At 46.3% G+C, this 18,513-nt stretch overlaps 1 protein-coding gene across 4 annotated transcripts in view; it reads left to right on the top strand.

Moving 5' to 3' along the window:
* Positions 1-18,513, top strand: part of LOC139375022 (B-cell lymphoma/leukemia 11B-like) — a 62,341-nt gene that overhangs the window by 12,223 nt on the left and 31,605 nt on the right. For 3 of the 4 annotated variants that reach the window (XM_071116386.1, XM_071116385.1, XM_071116384.1), the window contains exon 2: positions 4,890-5,384. The exons of the other annotated variant lie outside the window; for it this stretch is intronic. In XM_071116386.1, coding sequence (XP_070972487.1) covers positions 4,890-5,384 — 495 coding nt within the window. The remainder of the gene's footprint in view (positions 1-4,889; positions 5,385-18,513) is intronic. 4 annotated transcript variants of the gene reach the window in all.

Below are 18,513 nucleotides of genomic sequence, written 5' to 3'. Positions count from 1 at the left end.
GGCATGGAGGAAAATAGTGAACAAACAGTAAACTGTCTTTTATAGTTTGATTAGGTATTTTCCCCGGCTTCCTTCCTTCCTTCCTTCCTTCCTTCCTTCCTTCCTTCCTTCCTTCCTTCCTTCCTTCCTTCCTTCCCTCCCTCCCTCCCTCCTTCCCTCCCTCCCTCCCTCCCTCCCTCCCTCCCTCCCTCCCTCCCTCCCTCCCTTCCTTCCTTCCTTCCTTCCTTCCTTCCTTCCTTCCTTCCTTCCTTCCTTCCTTCCTTCCTTCCTTCCTTGCTTCCGTACCTACTTCATTCCTTCCTTACCTACTTCATTCCTTCCTTCCTTACCTACTTCATTCCTTCCTTCCTTACCTCCTTACCTCCTTCCCTCCTTCCTTCCTTCCTTCTCCCAGCAACACATGTAACAGCACCACTATGAATGGTCTTAATTGGCACAGAGCAGAACTTTCTATCTGGACAGAATTAGAGGAGCTTTTTTCTTTCACGATTTAAATGGTGGCAGTGAAAAACAATATGAAATCAGTCAGAAATGACGTGTGCTCTCTAATTAGCCACCTCTGACCGTCTGAAACAGTGAAGAGAGAAGCGAGACAGAGAGAAAGAAAAACGTTGAAAAGCATTTCAGAGTTTAAACGTTACTACATTTGCGTGTGAATAGGGGACTGTTATCTTCAGGGTTTTATTTGCGGTGTGGAGAATGTGAACGGTCTCGCTTTATTAAAAGTGTTTGTAGCGAGGAGCGAGGGCAAACGGAACGACGGAGGTAAGCGGCGGAACGGTTTACCCCGAGATATTAACATGACAACCCTCTCCTCTCCTCTCCCTGATGATGACCATGGCAAAAGTTAGCGTAGAATATCGACACGCTCCTCGGGCTGTATTATATAACCAAACTCTGCTGGAAAGAGAAATGGGCCTTTTTTTCTGGGCCAGCGAGACGGACAATCTGATTGGCCAGATACCTGTCAGCAGCAATTTCACTCTCCTTTGGGAGAAACACTATGAGTGGAGTTTCTCTGAAATTAAAAAAAGATGAGCTGGCTGGTTGCTAGAAAGTGAAGGCTTCCGCCCATTTTAGCTTGTCGTTCATTCTTAGACGCTCAATTTGCTTTGGGTTTTTGTGCTTTACACCCGCTAATTGAAACCCAATTAGTAGGTTCTCTGACTCAGACTACGTCCCAAAATGGCACCCTATTCCATACAGTACATAGTGAACTACTTGTTACCAAGGTTCCCCTCAGACTCAACCAGCCTTATTAGGTCAATTAGGCCAAAGTCAGGAGTTTCTTCCTTCCTCCCTTCACATCTGTCATTTGCATAGAGACCCACACCCTAAGCCACGTCTTGAGCAACAACCTACCAACCTCATCAAGACCTGCTAATTTTGTGTCCCGGAGACAAAAGCCACAGAGAACATGTCAGCTAGAAAACAAACGGACACTTATATCAGCTTGTCTTTTCTTCTCAAAAAGCCACTGACTTTAATACAGGTCAAACACATTGAGTCTTCAGTTTGCATGAGGCCAGATGGAGTATATCTCAGTACATGCTATATACTGCAGGTTTAAGTTATATTTAAACCCGACTGTGAACACATCACCCTCTCTCTCTCTCTCTCTCTCTCTCTCTCTCTCTCTCTCTCTCTCTCTCTCTCTCTCTCTCTCTCTCTCTCTCTTTCTCTCCCTCTCTCTCTCTCTCTCTCTGTCTCTCTGTCTCTCTGTCTCTCTCCTTCGCGTCCCCTAATCTGTAGGCTGTATCCAAATCAACACCCTAGTGCACTAGATAGGGAATAGGGCTCTAATTCGACGCACGCCTCCTCTCTGCGGAGCGTGCTGGATGAAGATGAGTAACATTTGACATTTCTGAGGCTCTAATGGAATTATAGGAAGTATTTGTTGAGGGATCAGAGAGAATGATGAGACGTAATGTAACCTAGGTGACAGCATGGTTATCGGGGGGGTGGTAGGCAAGGGGTGCCGTGGACAACAGCGTGCGTGCAGACGCCATCATAGACTGTCCTAGAATCTCAGCACAGTTCACTGATCCAATCCCACACAATCTGAAAGTGTTTGTTTGTTTGACTCATGCCAGTCTTCTAGAGTGCAGAGTAAAGCCTAGTCAGCCCAGGCTTAACACCACTGACACTACTGATGTCCTTCTGTGGTCTATAGGAGCCGAATCCTTCAGGTAGCGATTTTTAGACTTCTCTGAATACCTTCCCAGGGTAAATCAGAGAGCAACATTTAGCTAGGCTGTGATTGACAGGTCCTGATCAGAGTGTGTTGAGCTGTCTACAGTCACTTCCTGATGTCACCACACCTCTCTACTCACAGCAGGAAATCGACCTCAGTTCCCACAATGCAATGCAAAGTGAGTGCCTGATAGCACAATTGTTAATAACTGCGTGTGTGTGTGTGTGTGTGTGTGTGTGTGGGCTGATCTCTGTGGCTTGTTCATTTACACAGGAGAACCACTGCAGCCTAATTTGATGCACAGATGGCCTGCCTATGCCTGCAGGGCACCTCGGCTCTGTGTGTGTGTGTGTGTGTGTGTGTGTGTGTGTGTGTGTGTGTGTGTGTGTGTGTGTGTGTGTGTGTGTGTGTGTGTGTGTGTGTGTGTGTGTGTGTGTGTGTGTGTGTGTGTGTGTGTGTGTGTGTGTGTGGGGGGGGAAATCAGGAACAGGCCATGACACGCACGCACCCGCACACGCACACTCCTGTGTGTGATCATACAACACAATGGTTGCATGTCAACCGTAATGCTACGTGCATCTAGATATGATGCTGGAAAAGTGAAGCCGAGGCAAAATGCACCTACCTGTCCTCATGTCTTCCACGACAGGGTCATCCGGCATTGATCAGGCAATGGCTATTTTACATCACAGGGAAGCAATAGAATACAAAAATGAGTTGTTTTTCTTCTCCATATGTACTACAGGGACCATAGGTATGGCAGTTCATAATAATCATGTATGATATTAAAAGTAGAAGTATTGAATGCCATTGAATAAAATCAAACACAGTATTTCCATTCACTGAATGTCCTGTATACACTTTTGACTGTGGTAATAATTGGGGATGATGTTTTTAACCCGTTGTGGCTGTTTCTGTTAAAAAATAAACATGAGCAAAACAAACACATGCTAAAGGTGTGATCATATATCCAGAGGCCTTTGCTCAGTTCGACATTACAAACCTGTCTGCATTTATAATTTGGAGCTTATACAAATGGCAGAAGGATGCACAGCCTGCTGGTGATCCATCATCTACAATTAGTGAAGGAGGGAGAGAGTCCTGGGGGACATGTAAACAGGGCTACCTGAGCAGCATGCCAGGGGCTCACGCTACCTATATCTTTTACCCTTGCTTTTTAAAAAATCAACCTCTTTTTATCAGTTGCTCAAACCCCCCTCTTTCTCTATCCCTTCTTCTCTCTCTCTCTCTCTCTCTCTCTCTCTCTCTCTCTCTCTCTTAACCTGTCAACCTGTCTTTACCTCTGTCCTCACCCCCAGCTTCTCTTCTGCGTACCACTTTATCTCTCTCCCTGAGACCTCTCTCTCTCCCGCCCTCTCTCTCCCGCCCTCTCTCTCCCGCCCTCTCTCTTACCCCTCGCCGCTGGTGTGTGTGTGTGAGGATAACATCTCAGCTATGATTGCCGTGGCGATAGCATCACAGTTTATATACAGCCCCACGTATCTACAAACATGCTCTCTGCACACATGAACTTGAACCCTGTGCACCACAGTACAAGACAGCACAGTAGTACAGTACGGTAGAGAGACACTCTGCTCAGCGCAGCTCAAAGCCTGACGAACAACAGCACAGCGCTGGCTGAAGTTGGCATGTGTCTGAGAGACGCTCTAGCCAGCTAAGGTCAGTGGGGTGAAGAGAAACAGGCAAAGGAAGTAGGGAGAGATGAAGAGGCGCAGCGAGAAGTGGCAGTCAGAGAGGTTTTATTGTAAGAGTGTGAAGGTGGCAACACCGAACAAGAGCCTCGGACTACAAAGAGGCGATTGTAGCCACGTGTTGAAAGGTGTAGGATGATATTTCAAAATGGAGGATATGAGAGAGGAAGGGGGAGAGGGAGTAGAGGGCAGTTGTCTGCGGTTTGTGAGTCTCTGTTTATCTAGGTAACAGAATCAGCCAGCAGATCTGCAGGGCTTTTGTGGTTGTAGAAAATGCCAGTCTCTCGCTCTCTCTCTCTCTCTCTCTCTCTCTCTCTCTCTCTCTCTCTCTCTCTCTCTCTCTTCTCTTTCTCTTTCTCTTTCTCTCTCTCTCTCTCTCTCTCTCTCTCTCTCTCTCTCTCTCTCTCTCTCTCTCTCTCTCTCTTTCTCTCTTTCTTTCAGACATAGTCCTATAACCCAGTGGGTTGGCAGGGGAGCTCAGAAGTCCCCCCCCTTTAAACTTACTCTTGAAAGTTGTAATAGTATAACGCTGAAGGTGCAAGTTCAAAATCAGTTCCTCTTGTCATGTTAGTCATGGCATACCATACCATACCTTGTCAGAAATGTCCAGATCAACAAGCCCATGTCATCTAACGTTTTTTATCTTGTCATCTAACGTTTTTTATCTTGTCATCTAACGTTTTTTATCTTGTCATCTAACGTTTTTTTTATTTTTTAAAATTAGCTTTAAAATGTGCAACATTTCCTTTGCAGCCCATGACAACATGCGCAGAATTGCAGGAAATAAGCTATAAACCTGCAAAATTAGAGGGGCGTGAACAGTGTGTGTCATGTTCTCCAATGCTGGAAGGGGGGCCCCGAGTGAATACGTCTGGGAACCCCTGCTATAACCCAGAGCTGTGTTCTACACTTCCACAGAACAAATCTCACTATTTATAATAACCCCCCCCCCCCCTCTCTCTCTCTCTCACTTTCTTTCTCAGCGGCGGAGGCTGACCATGTGGATGGCGGACTTTCCGTGTCTGACTCCCTCACCCAACCTCACCCCCACCCTCAACCTCACCCTCACCTTCAACCTCACCCCCACCCCCTGTTGTCCCACCCGGCCCTGCTGGACCCCAGCCTATCCGACAGCCTGGCCATGGGGCTGGGGGACCACGACCTGCTCACCTGTGGCCAGTGTCAGATGAACTTCCCCCTGGGAGACATCCTGCTCTTCATCGAGCACAAGAAGAAGCAGTGCCAGGCCCTACTGCAAGGTCCTGGCTGCTACGACAAGATGGCCGCCGACCGCAGCAGCCCCTCCCCGCCCCACCAGCAGCAGCAGAACCAGGGTCGCCACGGTCACAGCCAGCTGAGGAAAGTGGTGGAACCGGTGGAAATCGGAATCCAGGTGACACCGGAGGAGGAAGAGGATGATAGGCTGATGGTGACGCCCACCAAAGGAATTTGCCCCAAGCAGGAGAGTGCCCTGGCAGGTAGGTCACACACACGCACACGCACGCACGCACACACACACACACACTATCTCTCCTCTCATTTACCTCTGTAGCAGCCAGACAGGGGCTTCCTGTTGTGATTGTGATAGTGCTCAGCCCGTCATGAGAGAGAAATAGAAAGGGGAGAGAGTGAGCTGATTTCATTAGGGCAGAGCGGGTGCCGTGCCGAACGGCGAGAGAGGACAGAGGAGAGAGGAGAAACAGCACATTACCCACTCAAAGCCCTAAAACCCCCTCAAGGACTCGGCTAGTTGAAACAAATTGTGCAAAACGTGACAGAGACTCACCCCTACTCTCATGGAGAAATCCAGCCTAAGCCATCTGCTTAAAAGGTGAAAAGCTCATTAAGATTTATATAGGCAAGAAAAAAATAAGGGAAAACCGAGCAGGATTAAAAGAGCTAGTTCCCCATTCAGTGGGGGTAAAGAGGCAGTTTAGCTTAGACCAGCTGGAAGCATGGGGGAGAGAAGAGAGGGAGCTCCTCTCCTCCACAGTTATCTTTCAGGCAAGTCAAGTCCTCCACAAAGAAACCCAGAGGGAAATGGGTCTCATGAAATACAATCATATTCTGGGATGGACAACGTTGCCAGGAGAAACCAACGCAGGTTTATGACACTGCCTCACTCGGTCTTCATCATTACAGCTTTTATTTGGATTTTTGTCTTGTCCTCCTCTTCCTCTTCTTCTGCAAATCGTTATTTGTGAAGTTAACCAGCGGGAGCAAAGACAATTTCTTCTCCACCACCATCGCAAAATACCTCACGTCTCCTAGTAATCAGGAAGTGGCAAAATGACCCAGTAGCCACCATGCTTCTTCACTCTGCTTCCTCATTGAGACTGGTAGTCATTGGAGACAAAGACCTTATGTCAAGGTTTATCTGAATATTTTCATATTGCCCTCGAATGCATTTTAACATTTAAAAAAAAAATGTAACAACGGATTGATAGCTACTGTGTAATATTTTAGAACTCAACAATACTATTCTGCAGTGAGTGTGCGACTTCAACATGTGCACTCCCAAGTCTGCGACTGCGTGTGTGTATAATCCTGCGCTCTGAAGTGTGTGGCTCTGCGGTTTGGCCGGTTCAGTACAACACTAGCGTTTAGGGGAACTTTATCAATATTTTAACACCGTGTCTCTGTACACTTCTGAGAACTTCCCTTCCTCTCTGCCTCAGAAGGCATCCCTCAGCAGCTCCCTGTGCACTTCAACTGTTTAGATAAAACATGATTATATGGTAATTTGAGGCTTGTTCAAAAAAATATGTCTTAAATCGAAGCTTGATCTTCATTTTTTTTCTTCATTTTATACTCTTATTCTCCAAGGAGAAAAACGTGATAGGTTGCAAATAGGCCACTACTTAATGACATCGCACAGCTGGTGCGTATAGCATGCCTTGAGAAGTGTACTGAGGCATGTGCACTAATTGATTGGTATTGTTAATTTGAGGTCACGTTAAGAGGATTTATTTTGTATACACTGTTTTTTTTTATGTGATATGCACATATTATTAACAGCTATCTTACTGCATAGTCTTTTTGTGAAGTCAGCTCAATTATGCTTGTGAAAAATTCTAATTGCACAGTATATATTCTAGCAACAGAACAATTTTTACACTAAAAGGGAAAACCATGTTAGAGGTTAAATTGGACGTGTATATCAATAGTAAATTAAACTACAGAAATAACATTTAATATTTCTATTTCCATTTCCAAGCTAAATATAATTTATATTTATATTTCCAAGCAAAATATAATTTTTGCAAGCATTTCATTTCAAGCGTATTTTAGAAATCAACCCCATAAATGATAACAGGAGGATTAAAATAACGACAGGTGAAATGTGCCTATGCAAATCATATTAAGGTTTTCTATAAATACATTTATGCCTTCCATGAGAGAGAGAGAGAGAGAGAGAGAGAGAGAGAGAGAGAGAGAGAGAGAGAGAGAGAGAGAGAGAGAGAGAGAGAGAGAGAGAGAGAGAGAGAGAGAGAGAGAGAGAGAGAGAGAGAGAGAGAGAGAGAGAGAGAGAGAGAGAGAGAGAGAGAGAGAGAGAATGGGGTGCGAGGGATAGAAAGCAGGGCGAGGAGGAGGCGTCCTCAGAAAGTGATTAAGAAGCTTGAATGTCAGCTTGTGCGTGGGGCTAAACACAAGCCTGCAGCCGACCACCATTTATAATTGCCTCCCAGCAGGGTAAAGTATTCTTTTATGCTAAACCTTTCCACTTCCATTTGTTCTCAACGTGAAATGGAAAAGGGAAAAAAAAGAAGAAACACTCATACTCTCAGCGAGCTTTTTAAAAATAGAAGTGGTATCTTTGCTCTCCAAGCACCGATCATTTTTCATGAATTTGTTTTTTTTCCCTCTCTTTTAATATAATATATCCATCTGTCATCTTCTAGTGGTGAAAAAGGGAGTGAGAGAAGGGAGAGAGAGAGAGAGCATAAAAGAGGAGTGTGGGAGGTTTTTCAGCTTCCACAGTGATAGTAGCAGCTGATTGTGGACAGAACAGCATTATGAGTCTCTGTGCTCTGAGGACCTCTCCTCTCGCTGTTCTGTTGAGTCGTCACGTCCAAACAGCAGTTTGATGTGTTCCTGTGTGTCTGGATGAGAGAGAGAGAGAGAGGAGACTCCCTAGCGGACAGGTTGTTTTGACAAGCTTGGACACTCCCGTGCTTCACCCAGCCGTCAGACCCCATCTCATCACCACACTACATACCTGCCCTGTGACTGACAGCTCTCACACAGGAAGGGGAGGGGCCAGGCCTTAGCGATCACTTCCTGTCACGTGACACGCCACACAGCTCTTCTTTTTTTCTGTCTTCTCTTCTCTTGTCTTGTGTTTGCGATAAACACCAGCCACCCGGAGTGTGTTTGCAGTACAGTAGACTGAGAAGACCTCGTTTTGTATGTATTTATTGAGTAAACCTGGGGATGAAACGTAACACGGAGAATATCCGAAAGCAGAGGGTAGTATTACACACAACAGGCCAACGCCTCCTCCCTTCAGGCTGATGATCATAAAAACAAAACGCAACCGCTTTGATCTCCACAACTCATATCAAGGGGGGGGGGGGGGGGGGGGGGTCAAACACGCACCTGCAACACCTCATATTCCATTCCCTTTACAGTGATCCTTCTCTTCCTCCCCTCCCTTGGCCTGCTGTGAGGAAAGTCAATGTTATCTATGAGTATATAGGACAGACATGGAAGAGGAACCACTCCAGGGTTCAATTCAATATCTCTCTGACGCTCCGGTATCAGCAGGACACGGAGCCTTGCTCAGCGACCACCTTATATTGCCACTTAGCTGTCTTAAATTTCGGCGCAATTTAATTATGTTTAATAGACCCTAATTAAATAAAATATGACATTCCCACTATAGCCCGGGGCTAGGAGAGCCCCACCGCTGTGGGCGAGAGAGAGAGAGGAGAGACAGAGAGAGAGAGAGAGAGACAGAGAGAGAGAAAGAGAGAGAGAGAGGCCCCTGGTCAAATGTAGTCCACTATATATTGAATAGGGTGGCATTTGGGACACGCGCACCTACCCTGTGGCTCGAGCAGGTTAACACCTAGAGAGAAAGCCTCTCGCCTGGGGAACGCTTGCGGAAGTAACCCAGACTGTCAGATTGCACTGAGCTGGTCAATTGTATGTCATTAAGCGATCAAAATGTCTCCACCTCCGCCCCTTAACAGTTTGCGTGAGTGAGTGAGTTGTCGAGAGAGAGTGAGCATTTAAGTCCTTCCTGTCCTGTCGTTATTTAATTGCACAGTAATTGGAGGTCTTGGGGAGAGAGTGATGAGCAGAGATTAGAGTGAGGCTATTTCTTTCCTCTCCTGATGTAAGTGCAATCAGCGGGCGTTCCATTGGATAAGGGAACCAAATGACCTCGTCTCCAAACCAATCAGCCTTGTGTTATGTGTGCTATGCATTCATACCATTTTCATTTGGGCCTTTTGAAAAGGCTTATATGGTCTTAATATCCTTTTACAATAGTCTCAAAGGGCCATATGAAGTACTGTGAGGATGAAAGGGTCATGTGGTTAATAACCTGGCCCGGAGGGACTGTGCTGCAGCTTAGTCACCAAACCTGTGAATGTCGGAGTGCTGAGGAGAGTTGAGGACTTTGGGAGTTGTGAGATCCGCGAGGAAGGTGTCACAGCTCCGAGACACTCAGGTGACAGAGCCACTTTACCCATAAGCCCCTGGCTGTGGAACTGTGACAGTTTGGTCGGTAAGGACCAGGCTCAGTTATGAAAGAGAGAGAGATTAAAGAGGAGAGAGAGAGAGAGAGAGAGAGAGCAAGAAGGTGAAGGAGAGGAGATAGCGAGAGGGCGAAGGGGGGAGAGAGAAAGAGAAAAAAATCCCACTCCTTTGCTTTTCACCTCATCAGAGCAGAGGGTGTAACAGCACCTAACACCGTGGTGTGCTGCTCTTAAACACTCGTCATCCAGGGTTTAATTCAGACATTTGAACTAAGGCCAGTTGGACAGGAGTGGAAAAGCTCCCAGTCAAAATGGGCCACAGCCACTCTCAGCAATCAGGGGGCCTCGCTAGCTGGATACCTTCTTAGGCTGACGTGTTGCCGCTTGACACACACTGTATGTGTGTTTGTACAGTAGATGTTTTTAAGTGCTATGTTTGGTTTCGGTTTGGCAGCGTGGTAAAGGCAAGCTTTTAGGAGCACTTTTGGTGTCGCACCAAGATTGAAGGGGGAGCACTTCTGGTGGCGCACCAAGAATTAAGAGAAGGAACAGGATTCGGGCTGGAGCCAACAGGATTTTGTGTTTGGGGAAAAGGAGAGCACATAGTGTCCCATTTGTTGCTTTGAGAGAGATGCCAGAAGCCCACATAGTGTATCTGGGGAGATCACTGTTGGGACTGTCTAAGGTCTACCTATATTTGTTTTTACACTGCTGCTACTTGCTGCCTATTATCTATACATAGACAGTTTACAAATGACCTCGACTAACCAGTTCTCCCCCACATTGACTCGGTACCTGTACCCCCCTGTATATAGCCTAGTTATTGTTATGTCATTTTCTTGTGTTTCTTATTTATTTCATTTGTTGAATTTTATTTGATTTAGTCAATATTTTCTAAACTCTATTTCTTGAACTGCATTGCTGGTTAAGGGTTTGTAAGTACGCATCTACCGGTGTTTTATTCGGCGCATGTGACAAATAATATTTGATTTGTGTCTGATACAAAGGCTGGCACAAAGACACGACAGCTGTCCTCCGTGCAGTGCAATCAATGGAAAGATCAACCCTAACCATGTGTGTGATGTATACACACACACGCACACACGCACACACACACACACACACACACACGTACGTTCCAGTCCTTCCACACACAGCTGCGTTCTACCATACACGTTCGATACATAACGTGTACACCACAACGTTTCGCTCGTCAGATATCTGGTACGCGAGGTCCTGGTACACAGACATTGGTACAGTAAAGACACAGGTGTGTCCGTTCCCCCTCCGTCTGGCCTCTAAGCAGGTCTGGAATCAGTCCGAGAGGTTTACACACACACACAGGCTAACAGGTGCCTGGGGGGAGTTATAGCTGACCTCTCTCTCACCAGATCCCCAACTGAATATTTCAAAAGACATGCTATATTTATAAAGATATTTAGCTCTGACAGGGACGCTACCTCTCCACTGGTGCCGCCGTACACTGTGTCTCCGAGGCCTGGTTCACTTCATACACAGTTCACTTTGACGGCGACGCCATAACACCTGGCAACATGCACCTACGCACACTTCCTGCCTACCTACTTTTGAGACCGTGCCCAGAGAGCGGTGTTGCGTCAGAAAGGCTCCCCATGCCAGCTGTCTGCCCAGTCTGCCAGCCTCCTCTCCTCCTATCACACCTCAACTGCCCATCTCACTGATGTGCTCACTGGCTGTTTGAGCCCTCAGGCTATGTCTTCTTCTTTCAGGAGGGAGGGCTGGAGTTTTGTAGGGGCATCCACATCTCTCTCTGTCTCTCTCTCTCTCTCTCTCTCTCTCTCTCTCTCTCTCTCTCTCTCTCTCTCTCTCTCTCTCTCTCTCTCTCTCTCTCTCTCTCTCTCTCTCTCTCTCTCTCTCTCTCTCTCAAACACACAGATGGGCTATGTGGTTTGGTTGCATCACTTTTGCAAACCCACAGCGATGTGTGTTTCAAAGGGCATTACACACCTGCTCACACTCACTTTTTCTAAATACATATTCAGTATTTCAATATCTTAGTGCAATATTCGTAGGGTGAATGAGGATATTGGAAAAGGCAACCGTATTTGAGTGACTTGTACTGCAGTGTGGACAGGAAGGCTGGCATAACCTCAAAGATGACAGGGGCACAGTCTCTAGGCGATACACCAAATGTCCCCTATTCCTTGAGGACACACACACGTACGCGCACACACACTCTCATACAAACACACATCTACAATAAATAAATAATCACACAACATGGACCGTAAAGCATTAAAAATCTGTTTCCATAACACTACACACGTTTGTATTTTTTGTGTGCGCTGTGTGCGTTGGGGCGTGGAGCTGTGGCTGTGCCAGGATCGATGTGTGGAGATCAGGCCTGGGAGTCAATGTGCGTTTGATTTTTAATGTGCTTCTCTGGAGCCATTACTAGGGCTGGTTCTCTTGTTGTTCTGTTGTTTCAATAAAGCCACGAGTGTCTGGAACCGAGCGGCCCCTTTTTGAAGTGGTAATTGCCCACTTTTGTCTCGTTCCGTTCCCTCTCTCTCTTCTGCGAGCCGTTCACTCACACACACACACAGACACAGTTGATCTGTTCTTCCTTCCTTCCTTCCTTCCATTCTCTCTCTCTCTCTCTCTCTCTCTCTCTCTCTCTCTCTCCCCCCTCCCTCGTTAGGTAGTGCTGTTGACGAAGTTGTGATGAGAGGGGTTTTGTTCACATGCATTTCAAATAAAGTGTCAGAGTGTGAGATGAAGACCTGATGCATATTTAATCCGCTGCTGGGGTTGCCAAGCGCTGGCTCAGGGTGCCACGCTCACACACGTTCAGGCATGTACAAACACTAACCCGTCGGCCCGAGTCTTTAGTCTTCTGTAGGATTGATCTAACATACCGACGGTGGCATCAATAACCCACACATCTTCAGGGATGCATTTTAGTTTTATCAAAATCTCCAATTACCATTCATGTCTGCATTATTAGTTGTCCTTTGTAATGAGCCAATCTTTTCTACAGCTTGTTTCTTGTCAGTAGCCAGACTATGTTTCCTCAGTATCAGCCTGCAGTAGCCCACGTGAAACACACAAAGACAATCACACTTAAACACACTTACACATAGGTGGCTGTCGCAAGTGATGCCTGCACTAATCGGTAATGGATTGGCCAGCCTGGGCTGTGCTGTTTGCGTAGAAACGTGCTTCTGCAGCGATTAGCTGGCCTTACACGCTGCAGAGGAAGACCCCTTTGGTGAGATGCACTCGGCTTGCTTTTCTTTTTTTCAAAAAAAAAATCTCTTCCCCCTCTCCTCTCCTCCTCCTTAATCCACTACTTCCAAACCCAGGAAAGTGCTACCTTTATACTGGGTTTGAATTGGTCTCTAAATCCTGCCGCCTGGACCAGCTCCAAAGACGGATGAAAAAAGACCAGAGAGAGAGACAGGGGCGAAAGAGAGAGGAAGCGTGAAGCAGAGAGAGTAGTTTTAGTCATTAATAGACCATAAAAAAGGAAAGCTGCATCTTGTGTACTTCTTAGCATCTTCAAAATCCTTTTTAGATTTTTGCCTCGTTGCCTTTTTTTCCCGAGTTAATCACTTTGCATGCACTCATTTAAATATTAAAATTTTCTTTAATCATCAAAGCCAGTGAGCCTCATGCATATTCATACATTCTCTCACTCTCTCCTCTCATCACCCCCCCCCCCCCACTCCCCTCCCTCACATCACAGGTTCATTACCTCGCTCCAGAGCCAAACAGCCAAACAGCCATTAGCCTCAGCCAGCTCTCTAATCACACACACGAGCACGCATGCACACGCACGCACGCACACACACACACACACACACACACACACACACACACACACACACACACACACACACACACACACACACACACACACACACACACACACACAAGCATGCACTCGTGCACACAGAAACACACAAACGCACACACTTGGTCATCAGCACACTAACCGTGCTAACTTGCTCTTGCTGTAACTCTACTACAAGCCAATCCATCCCTCAAGTCTAAAATAACTTAACAGACTTATTATACATTCTCTCTGCTAGGCAGGAGAGAGAGAGAGAGAGAGAGAGAGAGAGAGAGAGAGAGAGAGAGAGAGAGAGAGAGAGAGAGAGAGAGAGAGAGAGAGAGAGGGAGAGTGACAGAGAGAGAGAGAGAGAGAGAGAGAGAGAGAGAGAGAGAGAGAGAGAGAGAGAGAGAGAGAAACCTGTTCTCTGACTGGAGCTCTGAATATTTGTCAAGAGGCTTGACGAAAGTTACATTTGCATAATGACTTTGTAGTTCTGCATTAATAAAATTTGCATATGAAGCCGTGTTAATTACTCCTGATCAGGCTTTTTTGCATTCATGCATGTTAATTTTCTGCGACTTGCGAGAATTGATGTCCTGGCGTCAGGGATGTGATTGGTGGGAAGAGGGCGGTTGTCGAAGCAGGGGTGGGGGTGGGGGGTGGTGGTGGTGGTGGTGGGGGGGGGGGGGTGAGGAGTTGAAGAGAGGGTGCGGGAAGGAGGGAGAGGATGAGGTTGTAGTAGTTTTACTGAGAGACAGAGAATGCAGAGGATAGGTGGATGGATGGCACAAGACATTTGTGTGTTTTGTAGGAGCTTCTTTTTTGTTGCTTTGCTCTCTTACTGCTCCCCGCAAAAATCTACTTTAATTGCTGAGGAATAAGAGGAATAGAAGGATGCCTTTCCAGAGGAACCCTGCCTCAGTGTGACGAGACAACACACAACAGGAGCCGGACTAAATGCTGTAGACAGCCATTTCAAATCTATTGTTTACCTCACTTATTTGTCTGAAAGCAAGCCACTTTGTTTGGACCAATATGTAGAAGATACAGGCTCAGTGAAAGATAAATGGAGGGTATTGTCAATGTTGAATAATACCCCCCCCCCCCCCCCAAAATAAATATTGTCTCGAAAGTGTATTATACTTCACAAGGCTCTTATTTATTCTCTTGCATTTTATTTTCTCTTCATAGTTTGTTGGTAGTTTTCATAGTTTTCTCTGGCTGTACACGACTCATTATGAGTGAATCTTGTCTTGGGTATTGCTTTAATCTCGCTAGTGAACCCTGGGTGATTTAGATTCTCTTTGGGGGCATTGTTAGTGACATCACTGAGGTTAGAGTCTTTTGTTTGGTGTGGTAAAGCCAACAGTATTCTATCCAGACAGTGTTTTAACAAACGTTGTATAAGTGCCTTGTTGTACTTTTGGTCTTTTCCCTACAGACTGAGCCCATTTAACTACCCCACGGGGCCCATCGACTAGGTGTAGAGCTCAGTTAATACACCTTTTACTGAAGCTACTCTAGTCCTCAGCTCAAACTTTCTGTTCATAGCCCCTCTGAGTTCAAGCTTTTGCTCATGGAATTTTGGCCTTTCACTTGTGGTTTTGGCAAAGGCTTCACACAGGCAATGTGTGTCTGTGTGTGTGTGTGTTTCTCCTTATACACAAACGCAAGAGAGATGAGAGAGAAATAGTGAGGGAGGGAGAGAATGAGTGTGTGTGTTTTTCTTCGGGGAGAGAGAATCTGGTGGTCTCCCAGTCATTTGAAAATAACGACAGAATTAAATGCAGAGCTTTTACCAGCATGGAGAGTCTGGGGCCGCGGCCAAAACAAAGATATTTTAGAGCCGACAGACGCTCAACACAGGAGTGGAGTAAGGCAACGAACCAGGGCTTGACAGCTCTAGCAAGTGATGGGAGATTGGGCTCGGAGATTTTAAACGGGCCTCACTCGAGCCGCGTTGTCATCAGCCCGGAGATAATTGTGCCGAAAGAAGTTTTATCCCTGAAAGATAGACACGACCTCCGAGGATAATTCTAGGGGTTGTTCCTCTTTTTAATTTATTTTTTTACTCTAATCGCCTTGACGTATTAATATAATACAGTATCATATCTTGTATTGTTTTATTGTCGGCAACAAAATGAATGTGACAGATGGAGATAATTGGAGTAAAACAGCTGCGGTTGCTGTGAAAATAAGTGAGAATAGGAAAAAAAAAAAACTTGATTCAGGGTGACAATGACTGTTTGCTAACTAAGGAAAGGATACTTCCATGTTCATTTGAAAATTATATCTTGTGATATTTTATCCTTACTGTGTGTGTGTGTGTGTATGTGTGTATGTCTGTGTGTGTGTGTGTAAGAACAATCTGACCTTAATGGCCATGTACTCTTATAATCACCACCAAGCACAGCCAGAAGAAGACTGGCCACTTCTCAGAGCCTGGTTCCTCTCTAGGTTTCTTCCTAAGTTCCTGCCTTTCTAGGGAGTTTTTCCTAGACACCGTGCTTCTCCATCTGTATTTCTTGCTGTTTGGGCTTTTAGGCTGGGTTTCTGTACAGGCACTTTGTGACATCTGCTGATGTAAAAATGGCTTTATAAATACATTTGACTTGATTTAAGAGAGTGACAGAAGCAAATAAATGAAAACATGCCCAGCGGAGAGTTGTTGAAAGAATATTTTGCCTCCCTTTCACCTCTCTCTCTCTCTCTCTCTCTTCTCTCTCTTCTCTCTCTCTCTATCTCTCTCTCTCTCTGTCTCTCTCTCTCTCTGTCTCTCTCTCTCTGTCTCTCTGTCTCTCTCTGTCTCTCTCTCTCTCTCTCTCTCTCTCTCTCTCTCTCTCTCTCTCTCTCTCTGGCTCTCTCTCTCTCTCTCTCTCTCTCTGTCTCTCTCTCTCTGTCTCTCTCTCTCTGTCTCTCTGTCTCTCTGTCTCTCTCTCTCTCTCTGTCTCTCTCTCTCTCTCTCTCAGTCTCTCTCAGTCTCAGGTCAGGTGGCTGAGTAGAGCTGCAGAGCGAGGTTCCTCAGCCCTGTCTCACTGAGAGCAGGAAATGGTGTAGCTATAGAGAAACACACCTCTGTATGCACTCTGTCAGGGGGGGAGAAACTCTGTGTAAGTGTTTGTTTGGTCCCACAGACTGTAAACACCTGAGCCTTTTATTTATGTTATGTGCACATTTACCCAGTGAGCCACAAACTCACCTTTCCATACACCGCACATATTGCTTAAGGTGTATTTCAGAAGGTAGCTAGCTAACAAAGGTGTTCTTTTCAAACTGGGCTCGCTTTAATTCCTTTGTGGATGGAAGCGGTCCCATCTGGTTTGCAGTGTTTTTGAGGGGGACTTGTTTTTACTTTGGTGGAGTGGGATGCTGAATTGTGTCTAGACACACACACACACACACACACACACACACACACACACACACACACACACACACACACACACACACACACACACACACACACACGAACGCAAGCACAGACACGTTTCCCACATGAAGACATCAGATGCTCTACTGCATGCCGCTTTATGGCGGCAGATTTGGCATTTTCCTACCACAGCAGCGGGATAAAGTTGACACTAATTTGGACTGTGGACGCCGCCGAAAATGTTTGGCACACGCTGGTAGCCCTCTCCTCTTGGAGTTTGTACTGTCCTTCATTGTGTAGGTTGGTGTACAGAGGCAAGGAGAGCAACCCTTCCAACTATGTCACAAGCCCTCGGGTATTAAGGAATTTGAAAGGTAACAGGCTTTTTGAATTTGAGTGGAATTTGAAACCAGTCTCTGGGTTTTTTTTGAAAGAGATATTCTGGTTGGGTGTTTTTCTTCTTCATGCAGACGCGCTGCTTCAGAAATGTCTCTCTCTGTGGCTTTGAGAGCGAAATCCACAACACCATTCGGGTGGGTGTCCAGCTCCCTACATGTATTCCCGTCTCTCAGCCGTGGTTGTGCTGGGTGTATCAACCTTACAGCGTTTTTTTTCTCCCAAATATTGGAATTTGTCAAATTGGGAGAGGTGGGAGGTAAGGAGGCACACACACAGCCCTATGCCCTCAAAACAGCCTCAATTAATCGGGCTTGGACTCGACAAGGTGTTGAAAGCGTTCCACAGGGATGCTGGCCCATGTTGACTCCAGTGTTTCCCACAGTTGTGTCAAGTTGGCTGGATTTTCTTTTGGGTGGTGGACCATTCTTGATACACCATCAACCCAGCAGCGTTTCAGTTCTCGACACACTCAAACCGGTGCGCCTGGCACCTGCTACCATGCCCTGGTCAAACCCACTTCAGTATTTTATCTTGCCCATTCACCCTCTGAATGGCACACACACACAGTCCATGTCTCAAGGGTTTATTTAACAGGATTATTTAACATGTCTCTTTCTCTTCATCTAAACTGATGGAAGTGGATTTAACAAGTGACATCATTAGAGGATCAGAGCTTTCAGCTGGATTCACCTGGTCAGTCTACGACATGGAAAGAACACACACAAACACACACTCAAACACCTCTCATCCTGATCGGTTGCCCATTGTCGCTCTCCTCTCCTAGGACGGAAACGATGTAATGCCAGAACGCTGTTAATTCTTCATGTAGCGTTCCCAGGAATTAGTCCAGCTCTTAGTGTTGGTTGGAATCCTCCAGACCTAACAAGCCTCGGCCCGGTCCTCTTCTCGCCAGCCTGGAGAAGCCCTGGCAATACAATAGGGCCTCTGCCGTTTAGCCTTCTGAAATCACCACTTAACTAAAGCTAATTTCTCACTCTGTTAACCACTGGGAGGATTATAGGCCCTATGCTGGAATAATGCATGTTTGGTGGTGTAGGGGATAGAGGGATAGAGGGATGGCGGGTTGGAGGGATGGAGGAGAAGGTGTTAGGAGAGGATTTAAACCTCAATTACAAGTAACCGAGGGAGACTGCTTGTTAGAAGAGTAGGTGGGGTTTCTGTCGTCTGTGACCGGTACGCCGTTGTGAGCGCATGTTGGTGTGTGAGTGTGTGCGCGCACGGATTTCTGTGTGTGTAAAGCGGCCGAGGGCGGCACAGCCTGACGAATGTGTGTTGATCCCCCTTGTTTAGGAGGG

Source organism: Oncorhynchus clarkii, chromosome 19 (genome assembly GCF_045791955.1).
Source record: "Oncorhynchus clarkii lewisi isolate Uvic-CL-2024 chromosome 19, UVic_Ocla_1.0, whole genome shotgun sequence".
Taxonomy (NCBI): domain Eukaryota; kingdom Metazoa; phylum Chordata; class Actinopteri; order Salmoniformes; family Salmonidae; genus Oncorhynchus; species Oncorhynchus clarkii.
This window is presented reverse-complemented; position numbering and strand designations above follow the sequence as displayed.